We start from the raw sequence: 19,495 nt of genomic DNA, 5'->3' as shown, positions 1-19,495 counted from the left end.
ACTATTTCTTAAATGGTAAAAGATTAGAAAGTGTAGATGTACAAAGGGACCTGGGTGTTCTCGTCAATAAGTCACTGAAAGCTAACATGCAGGTGCAGCAAACAATTAGGAAGGCTAATGGTATGTTGGCCTTTATCGCAAGAGGATTTGAGTACAGGAGTAGCGAAGTCTTGCTTCAATTGTATAGAACCTTGGTTAGACCGCACCTGGAGTACTGTGTGCAGTTTTGGCCCCCTTGCCTTAGGAAGGATATTATTGCCATAGAGGGAGTGCAATGAAGATTCACCAGACTTGTTCCTGGGATGGCTGGACTGTCCTATGAAGAGAGTTTGTGGAAACTGGGCCTGTATTCTCTAGACTTTTGAAGAATGAGAGGTGATATCATTGAAACCTACCAAATACTTAAAGGGATAGACAGGGTAGATGCAGCTAAGCTGTTTCCCCTGGTTGGGGAGTCTAGAACCAGGGGACACAATTTCAAAATAAGGAGGAAGCCACTCAGGATGGAAATGAGGAGAAATTTCTTTACTCAGGGTTGTGAATCTTTGGAATTCTCTACCCCAGAGGGCTGTGGAAGCTCAGTCATTGAGTATGTTTTAAAGTAGAGATTGACATTTCTAAATACCAATGACATAATGTGGTTATGGGGATAGTGTGGGGGGGGAAGGTATTGAAGTGGATGATCAGCCATGATCTTGTTGAATGGCAGGGCTGGCTGGATGAGCTGAATGGCCTACTCCTGCTCCTACGTTCTGAAAAAAAAAAATTCATGTTTTGGAGATCGCTTTCTGCGATGCTATTCTTTTTTTATCGCCATTGATATTAGCCTTAGTTACCTTTTTTACTAGACTTCAAATTTACTTAATTAGTTGTAAATTGTTTGAATTATCTTGATATGAAAGGTGCTGTATGAAAAATAGATAAGGTCATATATAAATGCATCTTCCAGAAATAACCTCAATGTTTTTGCTCTGCAGCCACAGACAGTGAAGCGAATGGCCTGCTAAAACTGTTTTTTGGTGATGTTTGAAAGGACGTGTTGACCAGGCCAATAGGAAAACTCTGTCCTTTTAATTGTGCGATCGGATCTTCAGGATCCACCTAAACTATGCAACATGCAGACAGAGTCTTGGTTCAATGCATCATCAGAAGTATAGTGAAGGAAAAACTTAACTTGCATTTATATAACACCAGGGCATCCCAAAGTACTTTACAGCCAATGAAATACTTTTGAAGTGTAGTTTGAAATGTATTCTCATGATGTAGGAAGTGTGACAGAAAATCTCCTGCACAGCAAGCTCTCAAACAACATTGTTATAAAGACCAAATAAGTGATGGTTGAGGGATAAATATTGGCCAGGACACTGGGGAGAGCTCTTCAGGCCATGGGAACTTTTACGCCACCTGAAAGGACAGACAGGACCACTGTCTCATCCAAAAAAATTAGCACCTCTGTCAATGCAGCACTCTGTCAGTACTACACTAGAGTCAGTCTGGATTTTGTGCCCAAGTCGTAGAGCAGGACATCTGATCCAGAAGTGAAATTTTTGCAGAGTAAGTCAGGCTGGCATGATATGATGTCATTGTAGTCTGTGCAATGGATCATGCGATACTGCTACTGTGTATTGGAGTTTCTTCCCTGTCTGTTGGTGGTTTGCATTCCAGTTGCTCCTGTTCCAATGTTAAATGCACAGAGGAGACAGTTGTTGTTGTACTCCTGCAGTTTGTTTCATAGCATAAGTTTAAAATATTATTTCTATCCAGGGTTTAAAAAGTGCTGTCTGTTGTATGCACACAGTAGTCTATTGCAGGACAGAAGGAAAAAGCTTTCTTTAATGCTTCCGTGAGTAGTTACATTATACAAATGCATGCTTTTTCCTTTCTTTGAGAAAAAAACTTGTGATATGGTCCTACATAAATGCATCTCACAAACGTCACTAAGTGCTGAGGGAGCGTTATCTGCACCAAGTCAGTGGATTTCTGCCAGGGCAGCAGAATTGCAATTGACTTGGGAGGCTGGGAAACCTGCTGATCTGTTACTCAGTGCCGTCTCTCACTACTGGAAAGTATGTGTTAGTGCACGTCATTGGAAGAGAGGATTGAGGTTGGCTATGATGTCATCTGGTTGAATAGCAACATACAATTTCCCCCCCCCACCCCTTCGTCTCCCATTACCCTGATTGGCTACATGTTGGAGTCTGTTATAAATCTGTTGTGACTTTTCAAACTAATGAAACTCATGGCCATTCCAACTCTCCTCATTTTATTTCACAGTTCTAGCAATTCCACAAGTGTGGTGACAGGAGTGCTCAAAAAAGACTACACATTCTGTTCACAGCAAGGAGCATCCTTATATCTGAAATAAACAGCTGCAATCCATTTAAAACAAAATCATCCTTTTGCATATGACAACTGCCTGACATGCCCAGAATTTTCCTCAAAGGAAAATTAAAAGATGCATTTCAGCCGTTTTTTTAATGCAATTTCTTTAGGGGGCAAATAGTAAGTAAACCTGTAACTGCAACTCGAGGAAACCAATAGCTAACTTATAAAAATTTTGCCTCAAATTTATGTGCAGCCAATAATCAAGTCAAGTAGTTTGGTTGGTGCTGGAAGTCTCCAGTCCATCCTCCAACTAATCTGGTTCCTATTGTTGGCTTCTAGTTCAGGTTTTGGCGAGGGGGAGAAAACTGTTTTTTTTTTCTTGTGAAATGCTGACAGCACATTTGTAGCACTGTGCTCAAACCGATCTGAGATGCCTCCCAACACATGTCTTTAGTACATTCTGTAGTTCCGAGTTGCACTGCCGTTTCTGCCTTACTTTGCCCCCAAAACTGCTTCACATTTGACACAAATGTGGTACAACAGATCTGTATGTTTGTCTGATGGGTCTGGAATAGTATGGCCTTTTGCAAAACTACTTTACACAACTGGTCCTTTCTGTCTCTGTGTACATTTATGTTGAATGTAAAATGAATTTAGATATTTAACCAACTTGTTTACAGGCTAAAAATCTTGACTTTTGGACTGTGTATATTAGCAAACTTATGCATCTTTTTTTTTTATTAATGTCAGTGTGTGTGGTCTTCTTGCTAACAGGCGCAAGCAATTTAGTCACAACTTAATGTTCTTTCTAAACGCATTTGTGCTTTCAGTGCCAATGAGCCACGCAAATAGAAATTTAAACCAGCACTGTAACAAATTATTACAATGCACTATCTCTGGATCATTGAAGTAGGACATTTAATGGTAGTCTCCATGTCTGACTGAAATATCCTGGAATATTGGTCTAAGCCACAGTCATTCTTCCTGGTGTCTTGCCAAAACTGTTTCTCAAAGTTTCTGTGAATCCATCTTTCCAACCAACCCTGAAGATTCAGATTTTGTCCTCCTATAGGGACACTTTTGCTTTCATGCAGCTTTAATTTTAATCTTTTAAATTGAATGAAATGAGACATTTCTTGTCCCAGACAGTTCCTTTGTGACGTGGAAAGCCTTGAAGTCAGCCTCTCCCTTGCCACACCCCCCCCCCCCCCCCCACCCGGCATGCTCGCTCACTCTCTCACTTGGTGCCCTTCTGGGTTTCTCTTCCTGTATGTCACTCTTTGTTCCTCTGTCTTTCCCTATGGTAATTTTAACATGTGCCCCCTTCCTCTCCCCCCCCCCCCCCAAAAATAAAAACAGATGGATTTGCGTTGGGGGGTAGGGGGTAGAGGTTCCAGATTTCCTGTATCCCATGTGTGAAGAAGTGCTTGATGTCCCATGATCTGACTGGATTGGAGCACAATGCACTTTCTGCCTGCTGGACTGTCTCCATGTACCCAGCAGTGCTTCTCACGTCACTTGCAGGTTGGCCTCTATTCTCCAAATTGTTTGCATTTATACTGTAATTATGGTGTTGATATGAATACAACTACTTCACAAGATACTCCAGTTGCACTATAAATGGACATTCAGAGAGGTTGGTTTGCTGTGATTTAGACTTGTATGAACTTAGGCAGTGAGGAAAGAGAATCAGACCTCAGTACTACTTGTGATGAATATTAATGAGGGAGTACTGCATTGTAGGAGGTGCTGTCTTTCAGATGAGATGTTAAATCAACGCCCCATCTGCACCTTGGGTAGATGTAAAAGATTCTACAGCACTATTGGAACAGGTGTCCAGGCCAATATTTATCCATCAACATCAGTAGATCAGATGATCTGGTCATCTATTTTATTGCTGTTTTAGGACCTACTGTGTGCAAATTAGTTGCCACATTTCCTACATTACAAAAGTGACTACACATCAAAAGCAATTAATTGACTCTGTAGCATTTTGGGGCATACTGAAGATGTGAAACCTTGTATATAAATGCAAGTTTTTTTTCCATTATCCTGTTGATTTAATTATTTTTCCATTCCTTCCCCGAGCAGTTCCGTGCATTAGCGCCAATGTACTATCGCGGATCTGCTGCTGCAATCATTGTATATGATATCACAAAAGAGGTAAGAAATTGTGCTTTATCAGTCATCTCCAGGATGGGAATTAATATAGTTAGAAATGTTCAAAGTTCCTGAAAATGAAAAAATTTAACACTTTGGAATATTAAAGACTGACTTTCTCAAATGTCGCCAACTGAATTTTAATAGAGACAATCTCTTGTACCTTCAAACAAGTTTAAACACAACCCCCTCATTCAGTTCCTTATTGTGCCACGTGCTCATTCTGGGTAGTTCATTGAACTAATCTTTGTGATTTGGTTAGGAGAGGCTCATAGTGAAAATTGTTCAGGAATTAATATTTTTGATTCTACTAAAAGGAAAGTATATTTTGGGTAAACCTAACTGGAACATCCAGAGCAAATTTCAAGATATAGTTCCACATATATGGTAAATGAATGAGCTGCTCACTTGAAATTAAATACTGTGGTTCCTCCTGCCATTGCCACACCGTACCTTGCTGAACTATCGATCCAGTCTCCTCATGATCCTACTTAATGTTGCAACTCATCCTTCCCTGCCTAGGGCACTCCTCCCTCACCAGATGCATAATTCCAATCTTAGTAATGGAGCTTGTCCATTCTCTTGTGAGGAACTGCTGGAATAAATTCAGGAAACTAGGATTATACAGTCTTGGAAAAGACAACTGGAGTCCAGCTGACTGATCCCCGTGCAGTGCCTTGACTTTCAGTAAAGGCAGTGGGCAAGCTTCAGCTTCCAATGCATTACTTGCTTTGGGAGCAAGGCAAGGTGTGGAAGCTAGAGCAATTTGAATTGTGCCTGGTATTAAAAGGGAAATGCATGGGCAAGTGGTCCTAGGACTGCTCACCTGATCTCGCCAGCAAGTGCCTGACTCAAGCAATTTCTCATGCGCAATTAATGCAGCCACACCAAAAAAGGAAGAAAGTGGAAATTAATTTCTCTATCAAATTGATTCTTGGTAATGGTTTGAAATCATAAACTACTGCAATTAATGCCTCTGGGTTGTTGTCTAAGCAGTAGATTTGAAAATGTAAAAGCCGAATTGAAGATTAGTTGCTTTTTCACTGTTACAAGATGTTTCCTGTGGTTTCTAATGTAATTTCTGCACTAATTACACTGGTCATACTCTTGTACAGGAGACATTGCAGACATTGAAGAACTGGGTGAAGGAACTGCGACAGCATGGACCTCCAAATATAGTGGTAGCAATTGCAGGAAACAAATGTGATCTTACTGATGCCAGGTATACAACATTGTACTAGAGTTGGAGTCAAATTTGAGAGTGTGCTTCAATGTTTAACAACCAGTTGATTTTTAAGTGTATCAAGCATCGTGCTTTGAAAAAATATCTATGCCAGCCCTCAACTCCCTGCAGAGCAAACATCCACATCAGTTGTGCCATCGAAGGAGGCAACTGAACCGGAGCCTAGGCAGTGAAGGACCAAGATAGACACTCGTTCCAGGCCTACGCTCTCTCAGCAGCTCACTGGATCAAATCACTCATTTACGTTTCAGTTGAGAAGTAACTTTTGGGCAAATAGAGAAAGAGGCTTTGTTTTAAACCATTCTCTCCTTTCTCTTGGTATGTCTGGAACTGACTCAGCCTGCAATATGACTTGAGTTATTAAATGAACTGTTTCACTCTACTTCCTGTGAGCCCACCTCGTCTCAGAATCTGGAAAGCTTTTTTTTGCAGCCTGCCTTTGCAGATGTTGGAACAATTAACCAACTTAGTTAACCATGTGCTGGAGTTCATGCAGGTTCCTCCTACATTCCTTGATAAATGCGCATAGATCAGAGCATTACAAGCCAATGGTAACTAGTTTTTAGTTGCAAATTAAACATCCTAAAAGCAGGATTATGATTAGACAAATACTGCAAAGCAATTCATGGAGCACAGAATATCCATGTTGCAACATTTTTCAGAAAGGCTGCAATAAAGTCTCTTAGCAAAATTGCTGAAATGTAGTGAAAAGCAGTTAATTCATCAAGGTGTGTTACCTTGCCCCCCTCAAACTTGGAGACCACCACCTCTGACGGACTTTTCAGATGAACAATCCCCATCAGTAAAATCTTCCAGTTCATAATTTATTCTCGTTTCTCCTTTTTGAGGATATATCTCCAATTAAGCATTGACGATATTAGCGTTCATATACAAACTTCACAATGAGGTTATATAATTGGCTGAAACATGCCCACCTTAATTTGGGCTCAGGAGATAGACGGTTGTCAGGACCAGCAATATTTGGGTGAACAATCGGTTTTAAAACAAGACATGGGACAATCTATCAATATCTACAATCAGCGGGAGAAGGAAAAGATTGCCTAGATTATGATTCTAATTTATTCCAGTGTTGGGGAAAAGATAATTAAAGGGGGCAATTTTTCATTCCCTTAATTTTCAGTCTTGATGTGAGGTATTTTTGCAGAACTAATAAGGCTATAAGCTTATGCAGACTGATGGAATCTCACCTGTGGAATAGACTGTCATCAGGTGTTTAAGTATCAACTCCATTGAAATATTCAGAATAAAGGCCTGCTCGGGTCTGCACAAAAAAAAAACCTGACCCGAGCCCGACAGAATCACATCCAACCAGAGCCCGACCCGGACCGAGTCCTTCCATTTTTTTCCCGCGACCGACCCGACAATCAGTTAACTTACCTTCCGTTTTTCACTTTGTTGCGGATCTGCACAAGCTTAAAATAACTAACAAAACCACCTTTCTAGTCCAAAAATTAAATTAACATTGGAGCCACTTGTGATAGAGCATGCCCGCCCAACCCAAGCCCGAATGCCGGACCCGGAAGTGCAACCTGGCCCAACCCAAACCAGACACATGTCATCGAGTCCAGTTCGGGTCAGGTAGCCGGCCTTTAATTCTTTTAAAAAAAAAACTGCAGCCATCTTTTATAGCGTTGTTTACACAGTGAAACACCCCAAGGGCTTCACAGAGGAGAACTCATAATGAACTGTACTGCAATTTATTTTATCTCCGCTATTTCCAATCCGCATTCACGACTTGGATACATTGCATTTGGTTCCTTCATCTAAATTTGCTGATGGTACAAAGCTAGGTGGGAAAGTAAGTTGTGAGGAGGACGCAATGAATTTGCGAGGGGGATATGGACAGGTTAAGTGAGTGGGCAAGAAGATGGTAGATGGAGTATAATGTGGGGAAATGTGAGGTTATTCATTTTGGTAGGAAGAATAGAAAAATAAACTTTTTAAATGGTGAGAAACTATTAAATGTTGATATTCAGAAGGATTTGGGTGTCCTTGCACATGAAACACAAAGTTAGCATGCAGGCAATTAGGAAGGCAAATGGTGTACTATGTGCAGGTTTGCTCTCCTTATCTAGGGAAGGATATACTTGCCTTGGAGGCAGTGCAACTATAGTTTACTCTATTTGGTTCCCTGATGACGGAATTCTCCTAATGAGGAAAGATTGAGCAGACTCTGCTTATATTCCCTAGAATTTAGAAGAACGAGAGGTGATCTCATTGAATCATAAAATACTTAATCTTAACAGGGTAGATGGACACTGAGAGTTTGTTTCCCCTGGTTGGGGAATCTAGGATATGGGGGCACAGCCTCAGGATAAGGGGTTGACCATTTAGGACTGAGATGAGGAGGAATTTCTTCACTCAGTGGGTTGTGTAGCTTTGGAATGCCCTACCCCAGAGGGCTGATGGTGCTCAGTCATTGAGTAGATTCAAGGCTGAGATTGATGTGGAGTTTTGGATGCTAAGAGAATCAAGAACACGTCAGAGGCTGGGAATGCTGTGGCGAGTAACTCGCCTCCTGACTTCCCAAAGTCTGTCCACCATCTGCAAGGCACAAGGCAGGAGTGTGATGAAATACTCTCCACTTGCCTGAATGGGTGCAGCTCCAATAACACTCAAGAAGCTCGACACCATCCAGGACAAAGCAGCCCACTTGAAAAGGACGCCATCCACCACCTTCAACATTCACTCCCTTCACCACCAAGGCACAGTGACAATAACTCACCAAGGCTCCTTCGACAGCACCTTCCAAACCTGTGACCTCTACCACCTAAAAGGACGAGGGCAGCAGATGCATGAACACCACCACCTGCAAGTTCCCCTCCAAGCCACACACCATCCTGACTTGAAACTATATCGCCATTCCTTCACTGTCGCTGGGTAAAAATCCTGGAACTCCCTTCCTAACAGCATTGTGGGAGTACCTACACCCCAAGGACTGCAGCGGTTCAAGAAGGCAGCTCACCACCACCTTTTCGAGGGCGATTAGAGATGGGCAATAAATGCTGGCTAGCCAGTGATGCCCACATCCCATGAACAAATTAAGAGATCTGGGGATAGTGCAGAAAAGCAAAGTTGAGATGGAAGATCAACCATGATCCTATTTAATGGTGGACCAGGCTTGAGGAACCATCTGGCACACTCCTGTTCCTATTTCTTTTGTTCTTACAAAGGTGAAGCGAGTTGATTGAAGTAATTAAACCAGGAGATTTAGAAAGGCTGTTTCAGATAATAAGATTGTGGGTGGGATTCCAAGTGTTCTGGAGTTTGAGTATTATGAGTGTGAATTCCATATGAGGGAAGCCCTCAGTATTATTGAGGTGGATTCCTTATTGTTGGGAGTCCTTGTTACGGGGAGACTTCCTTCTAATCAGGAGTCCTGAATATTGGGCAGAGTAAGAAGTAAAGTTGGTATGCATTCTTTGTAGAAATAAATGTTTATCTCGTAGCCCAGAAATGAATTATGCTTTATGTACTGAACTAAATTAAAATGCGTGCATGTTTTGGTGTTTAGGTTTTTGATGTTTTATAAATTTGTAATAGTAACTGTCCTGTCATGTTGCTTGTGATTACTAATAGGATTTGTTGTTTTATAACAGCCATATTCTGCCATATAACACACAATTCATCGCATACAAAATCATGGCATTCCATTTCTGTGCCTTACTGAAATCAATTAGAGAAAATTGCTTATGAGAAGTTTGACACTGTCATATATTTTTTTAAAGAAAGTATGATTCTTTTAGTCAATTAGAAGGCATTTTCTGTTGCTGACCTGGTTTCTTTGTAGATTGGAAAACACCAACTTTTTGTTACATACATATGATGTGGAACAGATGCACCTCAACATTTTTATTTTGTTACTAGCAGATCTCCCATGGCATTGCTCATAATGAGTTGTGAGATGCAATGTTTAAAATGATGAAATGTGCAATGTGATTAACTACATATTTCCAGGGAGCCTAGATCAGCAGACTTGGATAAAATAACTTTGAACAGTATACATCTCTCTGCTTTAAAGTGCAGGATACAAAGAAGGGTGATGGGTAAGAAGATCCAGGTTGGATGTAGGAACTGCATGTGGTGTATTGGGAGGTGTGGTCTTGGTTGGGAGAATGGTCATGAGGTTTGGGAGAAGCAGGTTGTGGAGTATGAGATCATTGAGGGTGATTGTGGAGGACTGGGAGTGGTGACCAATGCATGTGTGAGCACTGGGAAGGGGCCTTCAAGATCTGATAGGAGTGGAAGAGGGGTCCCAAGCTTGTGGGAACACCTTAAGAGCTACTAATGTGGTCGGACAGGGACTTGAGCATTAGCAACACTGGGGTGGTTAGTGGTGGGATGGAGGTTGTGGAACCATTCTGGGACAGAGTAGGGGGTTGCTGGGTGTGGAAGTAATGGGAGCTGGGTTGTGTGGTGCTATTGACAAAGAAGCAGTGAAGAGGATTTTCCCAGGAATCGTTGGGGGTGGGAGAAGTGAAGGGAAAGATACAGGTGCTCAGGATAGAGAGGTCCAGTTCTGGTGTTTGGGGGTTACTGCTTAGTAGTATCTATTTAACACTGATCACGCTGGGAAAACCCTATTAAATAATCAATCCTGCTCCCCTTAATCCCGAGTCTCGAGGTCAGAAGCACTCGTGTACACACTCAAAACCTGCATTTGTCTCTGCTGGAAACTAGTTTAAATTTTTAAACACACTCCGGTTATGGTGGAGAGGTGGAGAATCGGTGGGCAGTGTGAGATTGGCGATCCAGTGACGCTACAGGAGGGGAGTAGCCATAGTCCAGTTGTGTTGCTTCTACATGTGGCATTGTGGCCAATGGTGCAACCTACTTCAGATACCAAACTTGGAGATGTCTGTCAGCTCAGTAAAATAAATGAGCAGGTTTAATCATGGTTGAATACATGGAACAGGATAGTGTTGCAGGAAGTTACCGTGAGGGCACAGTACATCTCCTCCCCCACCTCTTAGCCACCACCTTTGTTAACATCGCCTCCTGTTTCGTCTAACTCTCTGCTCCTACCTCTATCCTACCGAGCACCAGTAAAGATAAGCATAGGATAGTGTCTTGTGGTTGGCTTCTAGCAACCCTCAACCTGCTTGAGTTTAGGGCCTCAGCCAAACATTGGTGAGGACTCAGGCTCAGTGTTGCACTGACCAAAGACTTTACACCCAAGGTCATCTTTCTACTAATGTGGATGTAATGTAGCGTACGGATGGTGCAGAAATAGGGAACATTGCCTACTACCTAGCTTGTAAAATAAAATTATTTTTTGGTTGGGGTTGGTTTTTGTGGGAAAATGTTACTGCAATCCTGACAGTAAGGAATGGGTGGATCACTTGTAAGATTTAACACAATGCTGGTCACTTTTTGTAGTAAATGCTGGCACAGAATCCTCCTCGGGTGCTGCTCTTTCCAGTGTATATTATTTCAGAAGCTCTATCACTAAGTGCTGTGGTCTGAAAATTGCAGTACTATTGGGATAACTTAAAAGATGGTAATCCGTTTTAGAAAGTGAGTGTTAACAGCTGCCACAAACATTACCATTCCAGTACCATTAACAGTTTAAAACGCTGCACTTGTGAATTTTCTGAACATCCAGCTTTGCTCAACACTCCCATCTGCTGGCTACTCTCTGTGCTGTGCGATAAAACCCCAGATGACTTTTAGTGTGTAGATCTGCATGTGGTTGGATTGAATAGATGGATCCCGTTCCTTGTGGGAGCACAAGTTTCTCTATTCTCAACAGACAACACATTCCAATTTAGTCATTTTTACACTGAGTGTATCAAGAATCCGTGTTTGTTTGAAGAGTACTTTGATCGCTCTTTGATAATCTAGGGAGAGAAAAAAGTCAGTCATTAACCTGGAGCCTGAAACTTGCAAGCGGTTCCAACTACCCTCTGATATCTGGATATAGCAATTCAAAGCATGAGCCTTAAAGGGACAGTCCATCAAGATCATACTGCAGTCCTCAATGAACATTGGCACAGGAGATCTCGTGTTGTCAAAATTTATCACATTAATTTTTTTGTCCAAAGTTAATCATATAAGTGATTTAAGGAGAATGTATATTTGCAACTGGGCTTTGATTTTATTTCATGGGGGTAATGGTATGTGGTCCTCTGCATACCTCTGGCATTTTGAGAAACAGTTCAACTATCTTTCCTCACCATCCCCTCAGCCATAGTTGGACCTGGAGCTGGGTTTTGTTACTGGGCAGAGGCAGCTTCAGGTAGCAGTAGTGTTACTGACTTGAGGAACAGGATAAGATTTTCTTAATGACTCTTGGATTTGCCAGATACTGTCACCATCTGCTTGCTTGCTAAAATGTAACCCAGCAGCAATAATCCAGAGAGGTAGATGTTCTGTGTCCAGGAATCTTGGTGCCATTAGAGACCGGATGTATTGAACAACATCAGGCTTTCTTAGCTGTGTCATTAGCTACCTAACTGTTCTTCTGCTTGATGAAAACTTGAATCCTTGAGCACACCACCGTCTCATCTCTTTCTTGCCCATTCTTGTGATATCATCTGCCCATTATATAAAATGCATTTGTAGCAAAACAAACTCTTCTGTTATGCATCACGATTTGCAGTGGTGCTGCTGATTTTGCAGCTTGTAATAGAAGTGAGTATGTCATAAGCAAATGTTTGCTATTCTAATACAAGCTTTTAAATGCTGCTTTAAGTGATCGCCATTGCTGGCCAAACACTTCCCTTCCAACAGCCCCCAAAAACTACTGGCTAAATGTCTGATTTAATGTATATCCAATAAATTAGAAAAGGATTGAAGGAGTGTAAATGTTACCTTGCTATCATTCACAGGTATTTGTCCTTTCCTGAATTATACAAACCAGACATGAGCTCTTTTATTTATTTTGGCTTTTATTGCAGGGAAGTACTTGAAAAGGATGCCAAGGACTATGCAGATTCCATCCATGCAGTCTTTGTGGAAACTAGTGCCAAAAATGCCATCAACATCAATGAGCTTTTTGCAGAAATCAGTGAGTATGGCCTCAGCTATATGAAGTACTCAAAAGTTCCTTGTTAAAGAGATTCTGCGTGCCTCCATTTTTCATTCTCTTGCCACACCACCCAAGGAAAAAATGCAGTGAGAATTTTAATATAATTGGTCCTGTTGCCTGCCACTGAACTAAGGAGAGGTTGCTGATGCCCACTAGTTTTGAGGGGGCGTCTGAGCCTGGCTGTTCAGGTGACTGTGTGCGCAGTTTGGGATCTAAGCAACTTTACCCCTCAAAATTACATACCTCTGAAATTTTTCTGCACAGCTACAAAGCTGCAAGCCTCTCCTATGTAAAAGAAAGAAGAAGCCAGTTACTGTCTCCTCAGAGTTACATGCGTGCTCATGTTCACAATCAAACCAAATAACTTCTCCATTTTCCGTACTTTTCAAGTCCTGAGTTCCAACAAATATCATGAACTTAATTAAATCTTGGGCAGTGCAGTGTCCCACAGCAGGAGTTTTGGTTTGAGCATGGGTGTGCTCCATTTTTCTTTTAACGCCAAGCTCTGTGTGTTATCAAGAAGGGTGCCATTATGTATGCTTGAAAGCTACAATCCCAATCTGATTTGGCAATAAATATCTCCTCCTATCATTTGCCAAATAGTCACATACTGAATTTTGGCAGTGAAGGCTGTGACTGATTCTAAGTCAAAATGCCCAGAGGTTGAAGTTACTTAGTTTCCTTTTCCCCTTTTTAGGTCGCCGGATTCCTTCAACAGTTGTAAATCCAGGAGCAAACAATAAAGGATTCAAGCTGAGGCGACAACCTACTGACACAAAACGTAACTGTTGCTGACCGTTCTCCATGCTTAGACTGACCCGGAGCAAGTGAGCAAAAAGATGGATGGATCCCTGTAAAACCATCCTTCTTGCATTCAGCCTTTCTGCTAGGCTGTCCTCGATGGAAGAATAATCGCTATTCTTTAAAATTGTTATTGCCACGTTCTTCCATAAAAGTGGTCCAAGTAACACTTTGGCAGGCACTTTTTCAACCGCTTGTGTTTCACTCCTCAACATGTCCAAGAGCAGAGAAACTGATGAACCAGAGAATGGTTTAAATGACGTGCAACAGCAGTCTGGTGCAGAAGTACAAAACTAAGTGGGGTTTTTTTCATTTCATGTAAACCGACCTCAAGTAATTGTGTAAAAAAAGAGAAATTGTAAAACTGAAGCACTTTGTTTAGTTTGTGTTTTGTAACCAAGAATTGGGCGCCCTTTTTGAAATGCACTTTGCAGCTCTTCGTCCAGGTGCAGCAATCTGAAGTGATTTCTTTGTTAAAACCTATTGAACCCAATGTTCAGAAATGCATTGTTAATACATTAAGTGTATAATTACTCCACGTCTTCTGATCTCCAACAAAAGGACAACCTTTTTCTTGTATTTGAGGAAAGCAGAGTTCAGTCTGCAGAACACAACTGTTTGAACTCAAGCACTTGAGATTGAAAGGATCCAATTCCTCAGTCTCCCTCTATGGCTGTTACATTCTGTAGCTGTTACTCTCTATGACTAAGAGTATCTGAGTGAGATGAGTTACTGCCACTTCTAAGCGAGCAGGCTTCAACACATGATGGCCCCTGTACTGTTATAAGGAGAAAAAATATAACTACTCTTAAAGAAGCTTAGCTTTAGTTTCCCTGGTGACTAATTGGATAAATGCGCCATGTTGTGTGGTCCCAGCTTTGATATAAGTCTGTGCTACGTTCCCTGATTTGAGCTGGTTAGGGAATTTACAATTGACTGAGGAGAAAAATTAACTACGGTTCCTGCTCCTGATCACTTCGCTGACCCTACTGAAAATGTGTGCATGTGGATGTCTGTTGAGGACAGGCTGGAGCTCTGCTTTAGTGTTCTTCATGGTCAAGTATTCTGCTGATGCTCACTGCGGAACCTCACGCCTGAAGGGGGGCCAGCTGGTGACTATGAAACTCTACCCCAGCAAGAGTCAACCTATTCAGAAAGGGAAACAACCTGCATCTACGTACAAATATGAATTGTGTTTTAAGTCCAGGGAAGTATTCTTGACTCTTGACTCTTGTCTTTAGTCCTTTGACGGTGAATTCCTAATTGGTGAAGGAAAACCTCTATTTCTGAGTGTGGGGCAAAAGTTTGCACAACTTTCAAAAGCAGTTCATTGTAATGTCTAAATTCTTCGGTTGCAACCCAAGGAAGGGAATGAAGTAAATTGTGTAGTTTGTTTTCTGGTGTCCAATCTGTATGTGAATGTATGTCTGCAAACCGTGCTTGCTTAAGTGGATGATATGTGAGATTTAACAAATGTAAATCAGAAGGGTGTTGCTACTTTAAGCTTTTAAAGGAATACACAGATTAACACTAGTATCCTTGATCATTCTGATTTCATTGACCTCCTTTCTGATGGCCAGAGCTTATTGGGCTTGGTACTTTAACCCATTTGGAAGAGTATTGTCATAAAGTGGCAGTAGCTGTAAAAGGGAATGTTTCTTTAATGTCAGAGTGCATGGCATTTATTGTAGCCGTGTCAGTAAGGCACAGCTGGTTATCATGGACGAGTGGAAATCATGGTGTCAAATCCAAGTCAGTGTATGCACAATCAGTTTGATCAGAGTTGAATGAATGCTGTTGGGTATTTAATGATGGTTGTTGCTCTTCAAAAGGGCGACATCTCCCTATTGTATTAGAGTTACCATAGGCGAACTTCCAAGGGTGGGGAAGAAGAATTTCTGAGGGTTAATCACTATGTATCTTGCTCTTTTTTTTATTGCGTTCCTAATCTCCCTTCCCCTCCACCAAAGAGTGTGTTAGTGTATTTTTTCCTTGCTGAGGTTGATCTACCTGAAATACACAGTCCTGGTTTGCATGTGAAGCCTGTCATTTAGAAGAGAATGACAAACCTTTCAAAATGGTTGAATTGCAACATTTTTGTTGAGAAATCTGCCATTACATTAGTGATTCCATCCTCCCCTTTGGTTGTTAGTTGATGTAGATTAGCCTAACTTAGGCCAAGCCTGTTAACAATCTTTAAAGTGTGTAATCTTTGTCTTTTGACAGGAAAATTTATTAAGATTTTTTTGGCTTTCATCAAACTGAGAGTTAATAGGTCGCACACTGGAGGCATTGCTTTGTACAAAGGAAGATGGGAAGCAGCAAACATGAGTGTAGGTCAGTGCTGGCCTGCAGCCATCTTGCTCTCTCCTGTATTCCTTTTGCAAACAATGAGAAAATGAGTGAAATCCAGGTGAAAAATTGTGGCATTCTATTTATAGACGGGCATGTACACAAGTGCCCTGTCGGCAAAATTACCCTGTGCCCCATTTCTACTGGTAGTGCTATGTGACCAGCTTGCTGGGATGGTGGTCTGAGTACATGGCTTTCAGCTCAGCTCCATAAATTATATATAACTTGGGCTTCAGTTTCATGTTGGTAGTGATTTCAACTTCAGAAAGAGAGAACCTACATCTATATAGAACCTTTCATAACCTCCAGCCGTCCCAGCACACTTTACAGTCAATTTGAAGTGTAGTCATTGTTGCGGCAGCCAATTTCGATACAACAGTCTCCTACAAACACAAAGTTAATGACCAGGTAATATGTTATGATGATGTTGGTTGGGGGATAAATATTGGCCAGGTCACTGGGGAGAACTCCCCTCCTCCCCTTAGAAATAATGCCATGGAATCTTTTACTGTCACGAGAAGGAAGATGGGTCCTTGGTTTAATGTCTCATCTGAAAGACAGCACCTCTGACAAAGCCGCACTCCCTCAGTATTGCACTGGAGTGTCAGCCTAGACTTTGTGCTCAAATCTCTCAGTTGGGACTTAAATCTTCTAACTCCAAGGGAAGAGTGCTCCCACCAAGCCACAACTGACATCCAAGTATACCTTAATAGTACTTGGCAGCACCCTTTTTCAGAAGGCTGGCACAGGGTGTGCGAATGAGAGTTTACGTTAAGGCAGGTTTATGGTCCTGTTTCAGTCCTCTGCCCTTCCTTTCATCCATGTTAAGGGTAGTTTTTTCTAAAAGTGCAATACAGTGCTGGCTTTCATGGGCAAATACAATTCAGTGTATTTGTTTGAATGCTTAGTGCTCTTAATGCCAGATTCCAGATTCTGATGCAGTAAATCCATCTGAGTACTTGCAGTTGAGTTCTAAACACTACTTACTGAATGTATTCAAATCTATCTCGGTACAAGAAATGCAAGAAGAGGTCAATGGGGAGTTAATTTTTCCACATAAATTCTTGGTTTTAAAAATCAGTCCTTTGCTGATGGATTCTTAAATACGGAGTTGTTGTAGTTACTAATATTTATAATATCCTTCATTCTGCCAACAGGGGATCTGATCCAAGGCATTGCAGATTATTTTTAAGGCAAAGACAATATGAAAGTAAGATAGTATGTTTGAGGTGATGAAGACGAGTAGAACTAGAGGTCATCCATATTTTTTTTTAAAAGGAAGGAGGGCGTAAGATTGAATGTCTAGATTGTTTTACTGTTCCCAGAGGTTGATCAGTTTGTGGACCTAGACTTGAAAATATATGGATTGACTTTCTTACAGTCCTTTAAGAAGGTAATAAATGGACTTCTAGAAAAGAGGGATTAAATGCAGCTGCTTCAAGCTTGTTGAATTGTTATGAAGGGTCAGAGAGGAATTTTTGAGCGACCTCCTGAGTTAACTGCAGGTCTCTGCCAGGGTGGAGGTGAGGAGAAATTAGTGTGTGGGTTTGGAATCAGCCAAAGGATTTGACGAGCACGCCGTGGCAGCACCATAAAGAATGCAGCGTAGCTTGTGGAGTCTGATGGCAGTAAGCATAGCTGTAGTTTAACACCTGGCATTTTATGCAGCCACTTCAGCTGAACATAGTCAACCAGTGATTTCCATCATCCCTCTTTGTTCTTTGTAAGGTTCAACTAGTCTCAGCTGAGAACCCCTCACAGTGGATGCAGGAGGGCAGTCTCTTTAACAGCCTCCCCTACAGGTGATAGTGGTAACAGGATGTGATGGGGCCGTCTGCAGTGGAATTGGGTGCCAGGCAGGTAATTGTACTTTGCACATTAATCAATTGGAACAAAGGGCAGTTATTCTATTCTTAGCTGCTTATTGAACTTCTCTCAATCAGATCACAATTGCTGGCACATGGAAAAATGCTAGATAGGCCATGACAACTGATCTGTGGCTCCTGCACAATCCTCTTTCCTAAATGTTTGCTTTATTATACTCCTGTCTGGAAGGTGTAGAAGGAAATTGAAAGTTAGATTACCTAACTTGTCAGGTTTTCTTCTTTGTTGGTTGTGCCTACTCCACAGTATAATTCCACCTATCCATCTGCGAGACCTGCAGGGCAGTAGATTCTAATGGGGGTTTTAACAAGTTAGTTTCAATTTAACCTTGTTAAACTGGGGTAGATCCTAGGGATTTATACAATATGTGTGATTTTCAAGAATCAGTAATGTTAAGTTACACTTCAATTTGTGGAGAGTGTATCTGTGCCACATATATAGCCTAAATGCAAATTCCTTTTTAAGTTGGAGAATTGTTTAAAAAAAATAACTCGGATAGGCACTATTTGCCCAATTGCACTTGTGCCTGTGTTACCTTGGTTAAACTATATATTTTTCCTCACCTTCATATTTTTCCTTTGCAAATACTCATCTGGTTCCCTTTGAAACACTGTTATAGTCTTTACCCCAGTAATAAACACAAATTTCTGTGTTCCACATCAACTGATGGGAACTTCTACTTTCTCCCCCTCAAAACCTTCTGTAATCTTTTAAGATCCCCCTTAGTTGTCTCTCTCCCAGTGAAACCCCCCAAGTTTCCTCATAACTATAACCTCTTATTCCCTATATCAGTTTAGTGAATCTTCCCTGTACTCTTTTTTTTTTTCCCCATTGTTCCAATATCCTTCCTGTAATTCAATATTGCAACTGTGGCCTCACTAAAGGCTTATACAAAGTCAAATCACTTCTGCGGTTTTTCATTCAATAGCCCCAGTTCACTGTTCTTTTTCCTAAAATATAGTGCTTTACATTTCTCTGCATGGAATAGCCACCTATCTGCCCTCTCCACAAACGTGCCTCGCTGCAATCTCTTGTATACTTTCTAACAGTTTACTATGTCCTCTAATTTGGTATCAGTAAACTATATCACAGTGTCCAAATTATTTGTGTAAATGACGAGCTGCTAGCTGAGTTCCCTGGGACATACCACTGCACACATGCCACCTATCAAAAAAGCATGTATACTGTTTGCTTTTCTGTCTGATAGCCATCTCTATTCAGGCAGTCACGTTCCTTCTAATGCTGTATGACTTAATTTTTATATGCATCTCTTATGTTGCATTTTTATCAAAAGCCTGAAAATTCATATATGCAACATCCACTGCAGTCCCTTTATCTGATTTTGACACATTTAAACAATTTAAATGTAACGGATTTAACTAAATTGGCCAAATTTGGCCTGCCCTTTATAAATCCACACTGACTGTTCCTGGTTAACCACTGCCTTTCTAACTGATCTATAATTTCCTGCCTTATCGCTGTTCCCTTTGTTCAACAGGGTTGCAACATTTGACACTATCCACTCCTTTGGATGCTTCCTGTTTCTGAAAATTTTTGGAGAATTGTAGTGCCTCTGCTGTCTCCTCCCCAGTCTCCTGCTTATTCTGAGATGGATACCATCAGGATTTGCTGACTGTGTTAGACCCATTAACTAAATGTTGTTTCCTTTGAGTATTTAT

The 19,495-nt window shown here is 41.3% G+C and overlaps 1 protein-coding gene across 1 annotated transcript in view; it reads left to right on the top strand.

The window, feature by feature from the left end:
* The window catches only part of LOC137364733 (ras-related protein Rab-22A), a gene marked incomplete at its 5' end in the record, with an annotated part of 40,923 nt that extends 21,814 nt beyond the window's left edge, over nt 1-19,109 (top strand). Inside the window, 4 exons of the mRNA XM_068027765.1 lie at nt 4,417-4,488; nt 5,601-5,707; nt 12,649-12,758; nt 13,477-19,109. Of these exons, the coding sequence (XP_067883866.1) occupies nt 4,417-4,488; nt 5,601-5,707; nt 12,649-12,758; nt 13,477-13,574 (387 nt within the window). The remainder of the gene's footprint in view (nt 1-4,416; nt 4,489-5,600; nt 5,708-12,648; nt 12,759-13,476) is intronic.
* Nucleotides 19,110-19,495: the final 386 nt, after the last annotated feature.

Source organism: Heterodontus francisci, unplaced genomic scaffold (assembly GCF_036365525.1).
Source record: "Heterodontus francisci isolate sHetFra1 unplaced genomic scaffold, sHetFra1.hap1 HAP1_SCAFFOLD_1714, whole genome shotgun sequence".
NCBI lineage: Eukaryota > Metazoa > Chordata > Chondrichthyes > Heterodontiformes > Heterodontidae > Heterodontus > Heterodontus francisci.
Note: the sequence above shows the minus strand (reverse complement) of the source record. Positions and strands in the feature narration are given on the sequence as shown.